This window comes from Scylla paramamosain, chromosome 17 (assembly GCF_035594125.1).
Source record: "Scylla paramamosain isolate STU-SP2022 chromosome 17, ASM3559412v1, whole genome shotgun sequence".
NCBI classification, from domain to species: domain Eukaryota; kingdom Metazoa; phylum Arthropoda; class Malacostraca; order Decapoda; family Portunidae; genus Scylla; species Scylla paramamosain.
The window spans coordinates 125,001-138,339 of record NC_087167.1 but is presented as its reverse complement, the minus strand read 5'-3'; the positions used below and the strand labels follow the sequence as shown (position 1 = coordinate 138,339).

General features: G+C 42.5%; 2 protein-coding genes and 1 long non-coding RNA gene across 6 annotated transcripts in view; 2 read left to right on the top strand and 1 right to left on the bottom strand.

Moving 5' to 3' along the window:
* Window positions 1-1,637: 1,637 nt before the first annotated feature.
* Window positions 1,638-13,339, top strand: part of LOC135108271 (probable E3 ubiquitin-protein ligase HERC4) — a 12,166-nt gene continuing 464 nt past the window's right edge. The window contains exons 1-7 of one of the 4 annotated variants that reach the window (XM_064019041.1): window positions 8,968-9,043; window positions 9,374-9,552; window positions 10,239-10,421; window positions 10,786-10,867; window positions 11,282-11,474; window positions 12,154-12,237; window positions 12,810-12,941. In XM_064019041.1, coding sequence (XP_063875111.1) covers window positions 11,439-11,474; window positions 12,154-12,237; window positions 12,810-12,941 — 252 coding nt within the window. In that variant the 5' untranslated portion in view covers window positions 8,968-9,043; window positions 9,374-9,552; window positions 10,239-10,421; window positions 10,786-10,867; window positions 11,282-11,438. Of the gene's footprint in view, window positions 1,904-3,607; window positions 3,723-8,967; window positions 9,044-9,373; window positions 9,553-9,923; window positions 10,422-10,785; window positions 10,868-11,281; window positions 11,475-12,153; window positions 12,238-12,809; window positions 12,942-13,339 lie in introns of those variants that run through there. The other 3 variants (XM_064019040.1, XM_064019042.1, XM_064019043.1) reach the window with 3 other exon arrangements.
* Window positions 7,212-9,031, top strand: LOC135108588 (probable E3 ubiquitin-protein ligase HERC3). The gene is made up of 4 exons (XM_064019749.1): window positions 7,212-7,221; window positions 7,534-7,619; window positions 8,558-8,708; window positions 8,823-9,031. The coding sequence occupies exons 1-4, from the start codon at window positions 7,212-7,214 to the stop codon at window positions 9,029-9,031; spliced, it is 456 nt and encodes a 151-aa protein (XP_063875819.1).
* LOC135108276 (uncharacterized) overlaps window positions 12,763-13,339 on the bottom strand; it is a 5,807-nt gene continuing 5,230 nt past the window's right edge. The window contains exons 2-3 of the long non-coding RNA XR_010272190.1: window positions 13,314-13,339; window positions 12,763-13,207 (exon numbers count right to left, since the gene is read on the bottom strand). The exon at window positions 13,314-13,339 is cut by the window's right edge and continues 829 nt beyond it. This is a non-coding gene — a long non-coding RNA (uncharacterized LOC135108276). The remainder of the gene's footprint in view (window positions 13,208-13,313) is intronic.

Here is a 13,339-nt window from a genome sequence, read left to right as displayed (position 1 = left end):
TCGTTTTCTATGATTATATTGGAGTTTTCATTAATTTATGGTTTAATTGTGAGTGATAGGCTAACCCTTTCACTCTTTCAGTCTTCAGTATCATTATAAACAGTCTACTGTGTCTTTCATAACTTCTAATTAATTTTAAGGTTCGCTTATAAACTCAGTCCTCTCGTTTTCTATGCTTTTATTCGAGTTTCCGTCAATTTAAAGGTTTAATTATAAGTGATAGGCTATTTGGCGCGGGGAACCGACTCCCTCTCTCTCTCTCTCTCTTAACACCTCACAGTGCTTCAAGTGACATATTTTCATTTGTATTCGCTTATAAAGTCAATGTACCCTCGCATTTCCTGCCATATAATTAAAGTATCCGGTTGTACCCCATGGTGAGGGTCCGCTTGTTTCCACCTCCTTCACCGAGGGAGGGAGGCAGACTGCTCCAGGCGTTTTGGGATTTTTTTTTATTTATTTATTATTTTTTATTGTCTTCCTCAGTGTACCTGGGAAACACCGTGCAGTGCGGATGTGTGTGTGTCTCTTTTCATTTAAACACCAGGGAACGGGACCACAGAGGCACAGGAGGTCAATTAAGGTGAGTTTAGTAGTGACAGGTAGCAGAGGTCTGGCTTCAACCTACGACACTACCTGGAAAACACTGGAAATACCTGGAAAATACTTGATACTTAATAGCAAAAGGGGAGAAGAGAAGAGAAAATAATGCTATTTATCATGGAATAGAGGCGGACACACACACACACACACACACACACACACACACACATAGATACACACACACACACACACACACACACACACACACACACATATATACACACACACGCATACACACAGCTGAAATTAATCCAGAAAACAGAGAAATAACCTTCATAACAACCACAAATAATAAGGAAAGAGAGTTATCCAACCTTGTTTTCATCTGAGCCCCCTCCCAGCCCTCCCGCGGCCGCCATGATGGATTGCCAGAGTCTACCCCAGGTTCCAATATTCTTTCTATTTTCTTAACTTATATATTTAGGCTTTTTAACTAAGATTTTATGGTTTGTAAAAATATTTGGTGGTGTTTTGAGTGTTTTGCGTGCGAGTGTTAAGGGAAACATGTCGATTATGAGGTTGTTTCAGCGTAAATAAGTGTTGCTGTTTGCCGTTAAATTTTTCATACTGCCAAACATGATTTTTTATTTCAGCAGCTAGGCAAGATTTTATGGGCTCAAAAAAATCGTTTATTGTCTTTTAAATATGTTATGATGCTTTTGAGTGAAATACGTGGACTTTTAGAGGGGTTTTAGACCCGTTGAACACTCAAAAAGTCGACATTTATAAATTATTTATTTATTTATTTCAGCTTCCGGTTAACTTCTGATTGTTTGTAAAAATAGTTTCGATTTTTTAAAGTGTATTGTGTTCGTGAGAAATGAGATTTGTGGACTTTGGAATGTATTTTTTTATCGCGTTTGTTCGAACACTTTTTCATATAGTTATTTAAATATAGCTTTATTATTACTGAAGCTTGGAATATTTTTATATGTCCAGAATTAATTTAAAATTATGCCCTTTCATAATATGTAAAGCATTCCGGCCTAGCTCCATTTTTGCGAGGGGTCATTTTCAAAATCATTTGCGTAACGTAAATATGGCGGACGTGACGTCATCAGCCGCCTTCATCCGGGGACCGAGACCCTGGACCTTCCCTCCTCCCAGTGCCCTTCCATTAGTATTTAGTGTTATTTCCTATATTTTCCAGCTGTTTTCATGCATAGAGAAGAATAGAAAGAGGAGGAAAGAAGGAGAAATGAAGAAGGAGGAGGAAGAAGAGGGAAGGGAAGGAGGAAGAGGAGAAGGAAAAGAAGAAATATTAAGAAAAGATTTTCACTGAATTTCCAGCGTTTTAAAGGTAAGCAAACGTAGTAGTAGTAGCAGTAGTAGTAGTAGTGGTGGTGGTGGTGGTGGTGGTGATGTGGCAGCCTTGTAATATAAGATGAAGTGTTTTGAGTTAAATAAGCAATTTTTTTTCTATCCATTTTTTTAATGTTTTTGGTGTTTTGGAAGCAAATTATATGTTTTTTTCGGTGTTTTTGTGTAGAAGTAAGTGTTTCTTGGGTGTTTCGAAAGGAGAATGTGTTTTTTTAAGTGTTTTTTTGGCTGGAAAAGTGTGTTTTTGGGTGTTTTAAAAAGGAAATTAAGTGATTTTTTGTGTTTTTTTTGGGTATAAATTAGTGTTTTTTTGGGGTGTTTTGAAAGGAAAATTGTGCTTCTGGATGTTTTTGGGGAGGAAAAATGTGTTTCTAGGTGTTTCTGGTGTGTGTGTGTGTGTGTGTGTGTGTGTGTGTGTGTTGCCTTGTCTTTCGTTGTACAGATGCTTATACAGTGTGTGTGTGTGTGTGTGTGTGTTGCCTTGTCTTTCGTTGTACAGATGCTTATACAGTGTGTGTGTGTGGTGTGTGTGTGTGTGTGTGTGTGTGTGTGTGTTGCCTTGTCTTTCGTTGTACAGATGCTTATGCAGTGTGTGTGTGTGTGTGTGTTGCCTTGTCTTTCGTTGTACAGATGCTTATGCAGTGTGTGTGTGTGTGTGTGTGTGTGTGTGTGTGTGTGTGTGTGTTGCCTTGTCTTTCGTTGTACAGATGGTGATGCAGTGTGTGTGTGTGTGTGTGTGTGTGTGTGTGTGTGTGTGTTTGTTGCCTTGAATTTCGTTGTACAGATGGTGATGCAGTGTGTGTGTGTGTGTGTGTGTGTGTGTGTGTTGCCTTGTCTTTCGTTGTACAGATGCTTATGCAGTGTGTGTGTGTGTGTGTGTGTGTGTGTGTGTGTGTTGCCTTGTCTTTCGTTGTACATATGCTTATGCAGTGTGTGTGTGTGTGTGTGTGTGTGTGTGTGTTGAAAATGTTCGCAAGATGATATATAAATCTTTCATTTACAACCACAAAATGGTGAGTAATGTTGAGAAGGAAGAAGAAAGGAAGATTATGAGGAAGAAGAGGAGGAAGAAGTGGAGGAATAGGATTTAAATGAAGGAAAATAACAGGGACAAAGTTTTAAATCATATTATTCGTTATTTCTTTCTTTATTCAGTATTTCCTTATTCCTTTCTTCATTTTCGTTTACTTCCTCCTCTTATCCCTTTTCTGCCAGAGGAGGAAGAGGAAGAAAGGAGGATGAGGGTGAGGAAGACGAGGAAGAGGAAGAGGATTAAATTTATTGCATTTTTCTTAGACAGTCCTCAGGATGTCAACATTGTATAATGGTACAGTGTTGAGACAGGGACGATCGCGTTATAATTCACTAATTGAGGTTACTTTTGATAAATAAACAACTAGTACGGAGTCTTTTAAGTATTTTACATTATCTTATACCGGAAAATATTAAGGAAAAGTGGCGTAAATAAGAAAAAAAAGGCAAAGATTAGAGATGTGGGATTTTATAACTTGTGGTATCTTAAAATACTAGTATAAGATAAACCCTATGCAAAACGAATAATATAACCTTTATTAATCATCATAACCTAGAAAACCGATAAATATATATATAAAAACCAGTGTAATTAGTAAAAAACAAAAAAACTGTCCCTGGGAAGTGAGACGGCCCCCACAGAGTCGCGCCAAAAAACGTGGATCTACAGGCCAGGCATCTTATGTTTAACCAGGTGTACAAGGTGCTGGCTTTCAAGGGCTCCTCCACACCTACAGACACACGCACACACCACCAGATACAGGAAGGTGAGTGCCTGAGATGGTGTTGAGTTAGATATAATACTTATTTACTTGAGAAATGGTGTTGCTTTGTTGATGTCGCCACGGTTTACAGTCACTCCGGCCCCTAGTTACACCGGCCCTCAGTCACTGCGGCCCTCAACCCTAGTCACTCCGGCCTACCACCCTAGTCACTCCGGCCTACCACCCTAGTCACTCCGGCCCTCAACCCTAGTCACTCCGGCCTACCACCCTAGTCACTCCGGCCTACCACCCTAGTCACTCCGGCCCACTAATTATACTAAGTTATCTAGAAAGAATATATAGTAACAGGCTCTCTCTTTTATTAAATAATTACGCAGTATAGTCATACACATACACAATAACTATGTAATACTATGTAACCTTGAAAGAATATATAATAACAAAAATAACCAAACAATGCTCACCACACCCTGACCACAACATGGGAGCGCTGACTGGCTTTATCAGGCAGTCTACTGATACTAAAATATTTCTGTATACAAAAGTATGTGTCTAAAAGTAAAAAACAATTCAGGCAGTCTACTGATACTAAAATATTTATGTATACAAAAAGTATGCGTCTGAGGTAAAAAAAAACAAGATTATATTACAAACTAAACACTGGGTCCGCTTAGCCTGGAACATGCTTTTAATAATTGGTCAGTGGTGAGGTCATGTTGTTCATACTTGTTCCATAGTGAAAATATTCGTCCCTGTAGAGATCGGTATTTTCGTCTCTGACAACGAGCAAGTTTTCCGTCCTTGACCAGACGCACTTGGACCTGTACATTTTTGGCTTCTTTGAAAAGTAAGGGAACCAGCACATAAAAAGGAATATGGGAAGAGCCTGCACTACCATTCAAACATCTATGATAACCTTCTACATCATTATTCGTGCGAATGCTCTGGCCAAACACTGTCCATTCACTTGGTGACCAAAACCCACTTATCCATGTTTCTCTCATGTACGTTGTTAAATCTTTAATTGGGCCAGCAGGAAGGCGTGATTCAAGGTGATCAAATGTTGATGTAATATGTTCATGTGGGAGAAAGGGAAGAGCCATTAACTGTTTTAGGTAATCTTGAGTGGGACGATGATTCAAGTATGGAACCGCCAATCCTAACGCCTGAATCTTCCTCCCAGACTGCCTGATTCCAATGAAATGCACAGCCTTGCAACTTTGCAACTGGAAATAATTTCCTGACTACTGACCACAAAGCCATTTCGAAGTCCATCACGATCTTTTCCACTTTACACTCCTGAATTATTGCTAAAATAGAATTCAATACCTTTCTGTAGTCTCTCTTTCTTTTCCCTGACATAAGGATGAAAGCTAAGGGGGACTTGTTTTACATTACCTTCGCTTCCCTTAACGAAGGCATGGACTCCAAATAGCTGTTGAAACGGGGCTCGTACTACACGAAAATGTGGCATCTAAATACCATGTCCTTGCCTTCTTCAACAAGGCAAGTTGGTCTGCAGTGGCAAATACTAAGTGTCTTGCATCATCTAGAATAATATCTTTCTGGAGGAATTCATTCGGAATGTGATCAACTACCAATTCAAAATCCAATGAATTAGGTTCAACAGGTCTATCTTTCTGTCTTATACGGTTAACATTACGAGATAAATAGACTGGATTTACAAAAGCATTATCACTTCCTTCTGTCTGCCTCATGGCACGGTCAAGAAAAGTCGTTTTCCTGTTCGAAACAAGAAAAGTCGTTTTGTGTTTCGAAAACCTCGGTACCTCAACTCTGAGGAAGGAGACAGCGTTAACGACTATTATCTATTACGCAAACTCATATAGCTAGTATGTTTTGTAGTAGCAGTATGGTAGTAGTAGTAGTAGTAGTAGTAGTAAGTTTCTACCTCCACTATCATAATCGTTATTATCATTATTAATATTATTATGGAGGAAATGAGAGAGAGAGAGAGAGAGAGAGAGAGAGAGAATGTCAGGTTGTTGTGACTTGACCCACCTTTTACCAGACCTTTCTTTTTCTTATTGGCCCATATTCATATTGTGCGTAGGAGTTGAAGAGTATTTATACTTCGTAAATAATCCGAAAAGTGATAATTAAGGCAACACCCTTCTGTCCACCAAGGGTTCAGTTAAATTATACACAAATGCTACTTTTCAAATAAAGAATTGCTGCAAAATGAAGTGGATGAGAGAGAGAGAGAGAGAGAGAGAGAGAGAGAGAGAGAGAGAGAGAGAGAGAGAGAGAGACTATAGGACATACGTGATAAGAGTAGGTGTTTTATTTATTGTTTATTGCATATATATGGCTTCATTCCGCCAGAGAATGGCGCTCTAGCCTCCATAGACATTACAAATGTACAATAAAAGTTGTTAAAAAGTAAACTACAACTAGGTAAATACACACACACACACACACACTCAAACAACCCAAGAATATAATTATATTGCTAACTTTACACACGTGCGTGCCGCCAGGGAGGCCGGAGTGACCTGGGTCGAACGCGGGGGAGGCCGGAGTGACCGGGGCCGGAAAAAACTAGGGGCCGGAGTGACCGGGGCCGGAAAAACTAGGGGCCGGAGTGACCGGGGCCGGAAAAACTAGGGGCCGGAGTGGACCGGGGCCGGAAAAACTAGGGGCCGGAGTGACCGGGGCCGGAAAAACTAGGGGCCGGAGTGACTTGCTTACCGTCGCCACACAACGCCAGTAAGATATTTCAGACCACTTAAATTGCTTCCCTGTGCGGCCAGTGACGCCTCTCCCTAGTTAAATGTGTGTGTGTGCGTGTGTGTGTATGTGTGAGTGCGTGTGTGTGTATGTTGTGAGTGCGTGTGTGTGTGTGTGTGTGTGTGTGTGTGTGTGTGTGTGTGTGCATAGTTACCAGATAAATGTAGTTTTAAGAGAATATTTTTATTTACACTTTAAAGAATCACTAAATTTTGTGACGCAGCCTTGGATGTGCCCCTGTGCTCCCCCCCCCACGCTCCCCTCGCCGCCCTTGGCAGTGTGGGAACCTCGGTACACGCCAAAATAATACCAATGCATTCTTCTCAGTCACCTACTAATCTTACTTGGCGGTGTGGGAACCTCGGTACAGGCCAAAGTGCCAAGTAAACACCTAACCTAACGTAAGAGAGAGAGAGAGAGAGAGAGAGAGAGAGAGAGAGAGAGAGGTCACTGGTATCATTATTTTCATTATTACACACAATTTAAGGGTTGACCTGGCCCCCCCCTCCCTTCACCAGGCCACCCCCCCTTACACTCTCTGTTCAGGTGACCTAATGTGACCCTAGCCTTGACACCTGCACCTCCACGTGTCAGCTGGGCACTTTGTACACTCCACAGTTCTAGGTGAAGACACTGTTGGGTCACTGTGGGTCAATGTGGGTCACTGTGGGTCACTGTTGGGTCATAGGTCACTTGTAATTCATGCATAAAAGGTGTCTTGTTTATGTTTGTGTCAGGTCGCAGTGTGGTGGCCCTGTGTGACCCCTTGTACTAGAGGTCATGGTGATTGGTTGGGGTCATCAGTTTTTATGTTGTTGTTGTTGTTGTTGTTGTTGTTGTTGTTGTTGTTGTTTTCTTATTTTTTAATCATATTTATTTACTTATTTATTTATTTATTTATTTATTTATGTACTGTGCTTGGAATGTAATGAGCCTACTACTACTACTACTACTACTACTACTACTACTACTACTACTACTACTACTACTACTACTACTACTACTACTACCACCACTACTACCACCACCACCACACCACCATAACCACACAACACTCCAATAGCACTTTCTCCTCCTCACCCACCTGTTCTCTCACCTGCAGAATTAATTGATGAGCTACAGAACTACACCATCGTTCAGGTGGCAGCCGGAGACCAGCACTCTCTTGCTCTCACCTCCTGGGGCCTGGTGAGTGAGAGAGAGAGATAGAGAGAGAGAGAGAGAGAGAGAGAGAGCCTGTAATGTGTGTGTGTGTGAAAGAGAGAGAGAGTAGAAATAATTTTGTTATTTTAGTAGCTGTAAGAGAGAGAGAGAGAGAGCAATACATTTTTCATTTTCCTCTTGTTATCAATATATATACAGTAAAATCCCTCTTATCTGGCATCAACGGGACCGCCGACATGTCAGATACTTGAATATTGCCGGATACTTGAATAGAAGTGAAATTATGTCCACAATGACCAGCATCTTACACACTCACGCATCTTACCATAACAGAGATCAGCTGATCTTAATCAGCAGCTGATCTGATCAGCTGCTTAAGTGTAAGCACAAACACACTCCCTCTTTTGTACAACTTGAGGCATGATGAAGGCGTCAGGCGATAAACAGTGCACACGCGGGACTGAGTCACTCGGTAAACACAGTGCAGTGGGCCGCGGGTGGCGCCAAGCAGTGCGCTCTGGTGGCCAGGGGACACACTATCCCTTGCGCGGGAATTTTAATAGATTTTGTGAGTACACATTGATTTTTTATTGATTTTAAGGCTCAAGGAAAAATGTGCCGGATACTTGAAGCTGCCGGATACTGGAATGCCGGATGAGAGGGATTTTACTGTACAAGTATATTCAAATTATTTCTCCTAGACAGGTTAGGTTCTCTCCCTCTCCCTCTCTCTCTAATCTCCCCTCTCACTCTCTCTCTCTCTCTTTAAAGGTATATTATATCTTAAGTTAAGTTGGGTTTTGTTAGATTAGGTCTTAGTTCTCTCTCTCTCTCTCTCTCTCTCTCTCTCTCTCTCTCTCTCTCTCTCTCTCTCTCTCTCTCTCTCTCTCTCTCTCTCTCTCTCTCTCTCTCTCTCTCTCCCTCTCCCTCTCCCTCCCTCCCACCTCTCCCTCTCTCCTCAGATCTACGCACGGGGTGACAATGGGTACGGTGAGCTTGGCGTCAACTCCTGCGACAGTCACACCGCCACACGCAAGCTTGTCAAGAGTCTGGCCAGGAAGGTGACAGTGCAGCTGGCCTGTGACGCCAACCACACCCTTGCCTTGACTGCTGGTGGGTGTCTGTATGTATGTATGTCTGTGTCTATGTGTCTGTATATATGTGTGTGTGTGTGTGTGTGTGTGTTATCATCATTATTTATTTATTTTTTGCTTTTGTGTGTTTCAGATGGTGACAAAAATACCTTCGGCCAGTTGGCACTTAGACACCGACAGGGGCCCCAGAAGGATCCTGCCCTGGTGACCTCCTTGGCTGGCACCCTCTTAGTCCTGCTGGCCGCTGCGGGTCACCACTCTGCTGCCGTGACCCAGGCCCGGCTACCTGCTGTTGTGGGGGTCAAACAAGCAGGGTCAACTGGGCTATACTCCCAAGGGTGATCCTCTTGTTAGGTGTGTGTGTGTGTGTGTGTGTGTGTGTGTGTGTGTTTGGGTGGTGGGAGGAAGAGGAAGAGGGAGAAAAGTAGTAATAGTAGTAGTAGTAGTAGTGGTGTACATAAAGTATATTCTTTTATTTATAATCAAGAAAAACAAACTGAATAATGATAATAATAATAATAATAATAATAATAATGATGATGATGATGATGAATAATTCTAAACAAACATGAATTAAATTATATAAGCCTAAAACTAACCAATTTCTCTCTCTCTCTCTCTCTCTCTCTCTCTCTCTCTCTCTCTCTCTCTCTCTCTCTCTCTCTCTCTCTCTCTCTCTCCCAGATCTTCGCAGGGGGGACGTCAGCATGGCCACCGTCAGCAGGGAGAGTGGGGGTGCTGAGGACTTTTGCAGCCCTCCCCTACCCCGACCAAATGCCCCTCTCTCTCACAATTCAAGAACATATGATTAAGAAACTTCTGTCAATTGAGGAAGAAGACATGATTGATGACGATTTGTTTACGTAAGTGTGTGTGTGTGTGTGTGTGTGTGTGTGTGTGTGTGTGTGTGTGTGTTTGGGTGTGGTATGGTATATTTTGTGTGTGTTTGGGAGTGTGTTGTGTGTTTTGGTATGATTTGGGTGTGTGTGTGTGTGTGTGTGTGTGTGTGTGTGTGTGTGTGTGTGTGTGTGTGTGTGTGTGTGTGTGTGTGTGTGTGTGTGTTTGTTTGTGTTATATAATTTATTTTTTATGTTTTCAGTGACAGAATGTTGTATTTTTTGTGTTTGTTTACATTTGTGTCATATCAATCTATTTACAAACAAACAAACGAACGAACAATATTACCATCCCCACGTTTGTTTACACTCATTCACTCACCCACTTCCAAACACAGGTACACAGAGACAGTGTTTGCCTCAGTGTGCGCTTGGAACAGCTCCCTCACGCTTGCTGGCTTGCACAAACACACACACACACGGGCTGGACTACCGTTTGGCTGAGGACTGTGTGGCTCAGATTGGCCGGATTGCAAGGGAGACCATCCAGGAAGTGGCGAGTGCGTGCGTTTGTGTGCGTTTCACTGCATTTTACTGAAGGTTTCCCAGGACAAAACAGGACAAACCGACCTGCTGGCATTTCACACGCAGAATCTCACAAGCGTCCACTGATCCATTACCGAGCTAATCCAAACGTATCCAAACGTCCACAGGTTCGTACTGGCATTCAAAACGTGGCCAAGAGTCTTCCTTCGCATCCCCCAGCCAGGACGCCTTACGCTGTTATGTCCTTCCCCTGTACAAGGACTTCACTGACCCTAAACAAACGGCCAAACTCCAAACGCCGTATGCTGAGGGAGTGTTGAAGCTTGGCAAGGAGATGGCGGAGGTGTTCAGTGAGTTGGATTGTTTGTGTGTATGTGTGTGTGTGTGTGTGTGTTTGGGAGTGTTTGAGTGTGTTTTGGGAGTGTTTGGGGGTGTTTTGGTTGTGTTTTGGGTGTGTTTGGGGTGTTTGAGTGTGTTTAGGGGTGTTTTAAATGTGTTTTGGGGTGTTTTAAATGTGTTTTGGTGTTTTTTCTTTGTTTTTCTATTGATTTGTGTGTTTTAAGTATATTTTTGGAGGAGAAAAATTAATTCTCTCTCTCTCTCTCTCTCTCTCTCTCTCTCTCTCTCTCTCTCTCTCTCTCTCTCTCTCTCTCTCTCTCTCTCTCTCTCTCTCTCTCTCTCTCTCTCTCTCTCCTGGCTTGCCTCTCTTCCAAGGGACTTTACACTAAGGCTGGTTACTTTGTACAAGAATGTGGTGGTACAAATACTGAATTCAGCTCACCAATGTAGCTCTGAGGTAAGAGAGAGAGAGAGAGTTGGTTTGTAAGAGTGTGCATTGAGAGTGTGTGTGTGTGTTTTGAGTGTAAGAGAGAGAGAGAGAAGTATAATTGTCTGTGTACTACTACTACTACTACTACTACTACTACTACTACTACTACTACTACTACTACTACTACTACTACTACTACTACTACTACTACCACCATTCTCTTCCTCATTCTCTTTCTCTTCCTCCTCCTCCTCTTCTTCTTTTACTACTACTACTACTACTACTACTACTACTACTACTACTACTACTACTACTACTACTACTACTACTACAACAATTCTTATCTACAACACCACCACATCACTTACAACCACTCAGACCACCACCACTACCACAACCAGATCTTAACCAAACCTAACCTAACCTACCCACACCACACAGAGACCGGCGTGCCCTTGTGTCTTCCCTGCGGCTGTTGTCCCTGGTCCACGGTCTGAACTTCCAAGCCGGCTGCCGAGTGGGGCGGTTGAACTACGACGACTTTTACATCCCAGAAATTGCAGAGAAAATTGATATTAGGAATGATTACTTGAACTGGATGAACAGCAGGCTTCACCCGATGTCCAGGAGGGAGGTGGGTGTGTGTGTGTGGGGGTGTGGGGGTGTTTGAAGGTGGCTGAGTGATTTTGGGGTGTTTGGGTGTGTTTTTGGGGTGTTTAGATGTGTTTTGGTGTGTTTTTGGGGTGTCTGAGTGTGTTTTGGGGTGTTTGGGTGTGTTTTTGGGGTGTTTAGATGTGTTTTGGTGTTGTTGGGGTGTCTGAGTGTGTTTTGGGGGTGTTTGGGAGGTGGGTGACCATGTTTGGGGGTGTTTGTGTGTGTATTGGGGGTGTTTGTGAATGGGTGACTGTGTTTGGGGAGCTTTCAATGTTGAACGCTTAAAAACATCCTTTAAAATTGATAATTCCTTTAATTTTAACTGACAAACCCTTAGAAACACCCTTTAAAAATTGAAAACCCTTTATTTATTCTCTTAAACCCTTAAAAACATCCTTTAAAATCGACATTTCCTTTAATTTTAACTGAGAGACCCTTAGAAACACCCTTTAAAAATTGAAAACCCTTTATTTATTCTCTTAAGCCCTTGAAAACACCCTTTAAAAGACACCAAACCTTTAAATAGCCTCATAAACCCTTAAAATCACCCTTCTACCCTTTATTTACCTCCTTAAACCCTTAAATACACCCTTTAACTCTTCATTTACCCCTTCAACCCTTAAAAACAACTTTAACTAATCCAATCCTTTACATTACAGAGTCCAATCCTGTTCTGTGAGTATCCATTCTTGTTCGATCCTCAGGCCAAGACGCTGCTGCTCAGGTGTGACGCCACTCGGCAGGTGAGAACCAGGTGCAGGACTAATTAGCTTTGCTTTACATATGTTTATTTGTTTATTTGTATATATATATATATATTTTTTTTTGTGTGTGTGTGTTTTTCAAGGATTCGTCAGCATTGTAGAACAGCAGTTTGGAGGTTGTCTTGATTCACCCAGTCCTCTCCTCCCCACCTCCTCTGCTGTCTTGATTCACCCAGTCCTACCCTCCCCACCTCCTCTGCTGTCTTGATTCACCCAGTCCTACCCTCCCCACCTCCTCTGCTGTCTTTATTCACCCAGTCCTACCCTCCCCACCTCCTCTGCTGTCTTGATTCACCCAGTCCTCTTCTCCCCACCTCCTCTACTGTCTGTTTTCACCCAGTCCTACCCTCCCCACCTCCTCTGCTGTCTTTATTCACCCAGTCCTCTCCTCCCCACCTCCTCTACTGTCTGTTTTCACCCAGTCCTCCCCTTCCCACCTCCTCTACTGTCTGTTTTCACCCAGTCCTCCCACACGACACCGCAGGAATGTAAATAAACACACCGTTCACACTAATATCCTTCCGTTTATTGATTTCTGTCGGTGTTTCCAGGGCGAATGTTTCCCAGACCACCCGGTCATACGCACGTTCTGGGAAGTATTTCACAAACTCTCCCTGGAGCAGAAGAAGTGGTTTTTGAAGTTCCTGACGGGCACTGACAGGGTTCCTATTCTGGGCATGAAGGTAGGTGAGAGACAGAGAGAGAGAGAGAGGGGCTGAGGGGAGTGACTGTGGGGTTTGTCAACATCCTGTGGGGGGACATCCTGTGGGTCTGTGAGAGAGAGAGAGAGAGAGAGAGAGAGAGAGAGAGAGAGAGAGAGAGAGAGAGAGAGAGAGAGAGAGTGTCCTCCTTTTCTCTTCCTTCTTGTCCTCTTTTCTTCCTTCCTTCCTTCCTTCCTTCCTTCCTTCCTTCCTCCTCTTCCTTCCTTCCTTTCTTCTCAGTCATTCCTCTGAAATATGAATAAATTTATAATAATAATAATAATAATAATAATAATAATAATAAATTTAATAGTAATTTATTGTATTTTCTCTCACACACACACACACACACACCAATATTTTCTCCCTCTCTTTCTTTT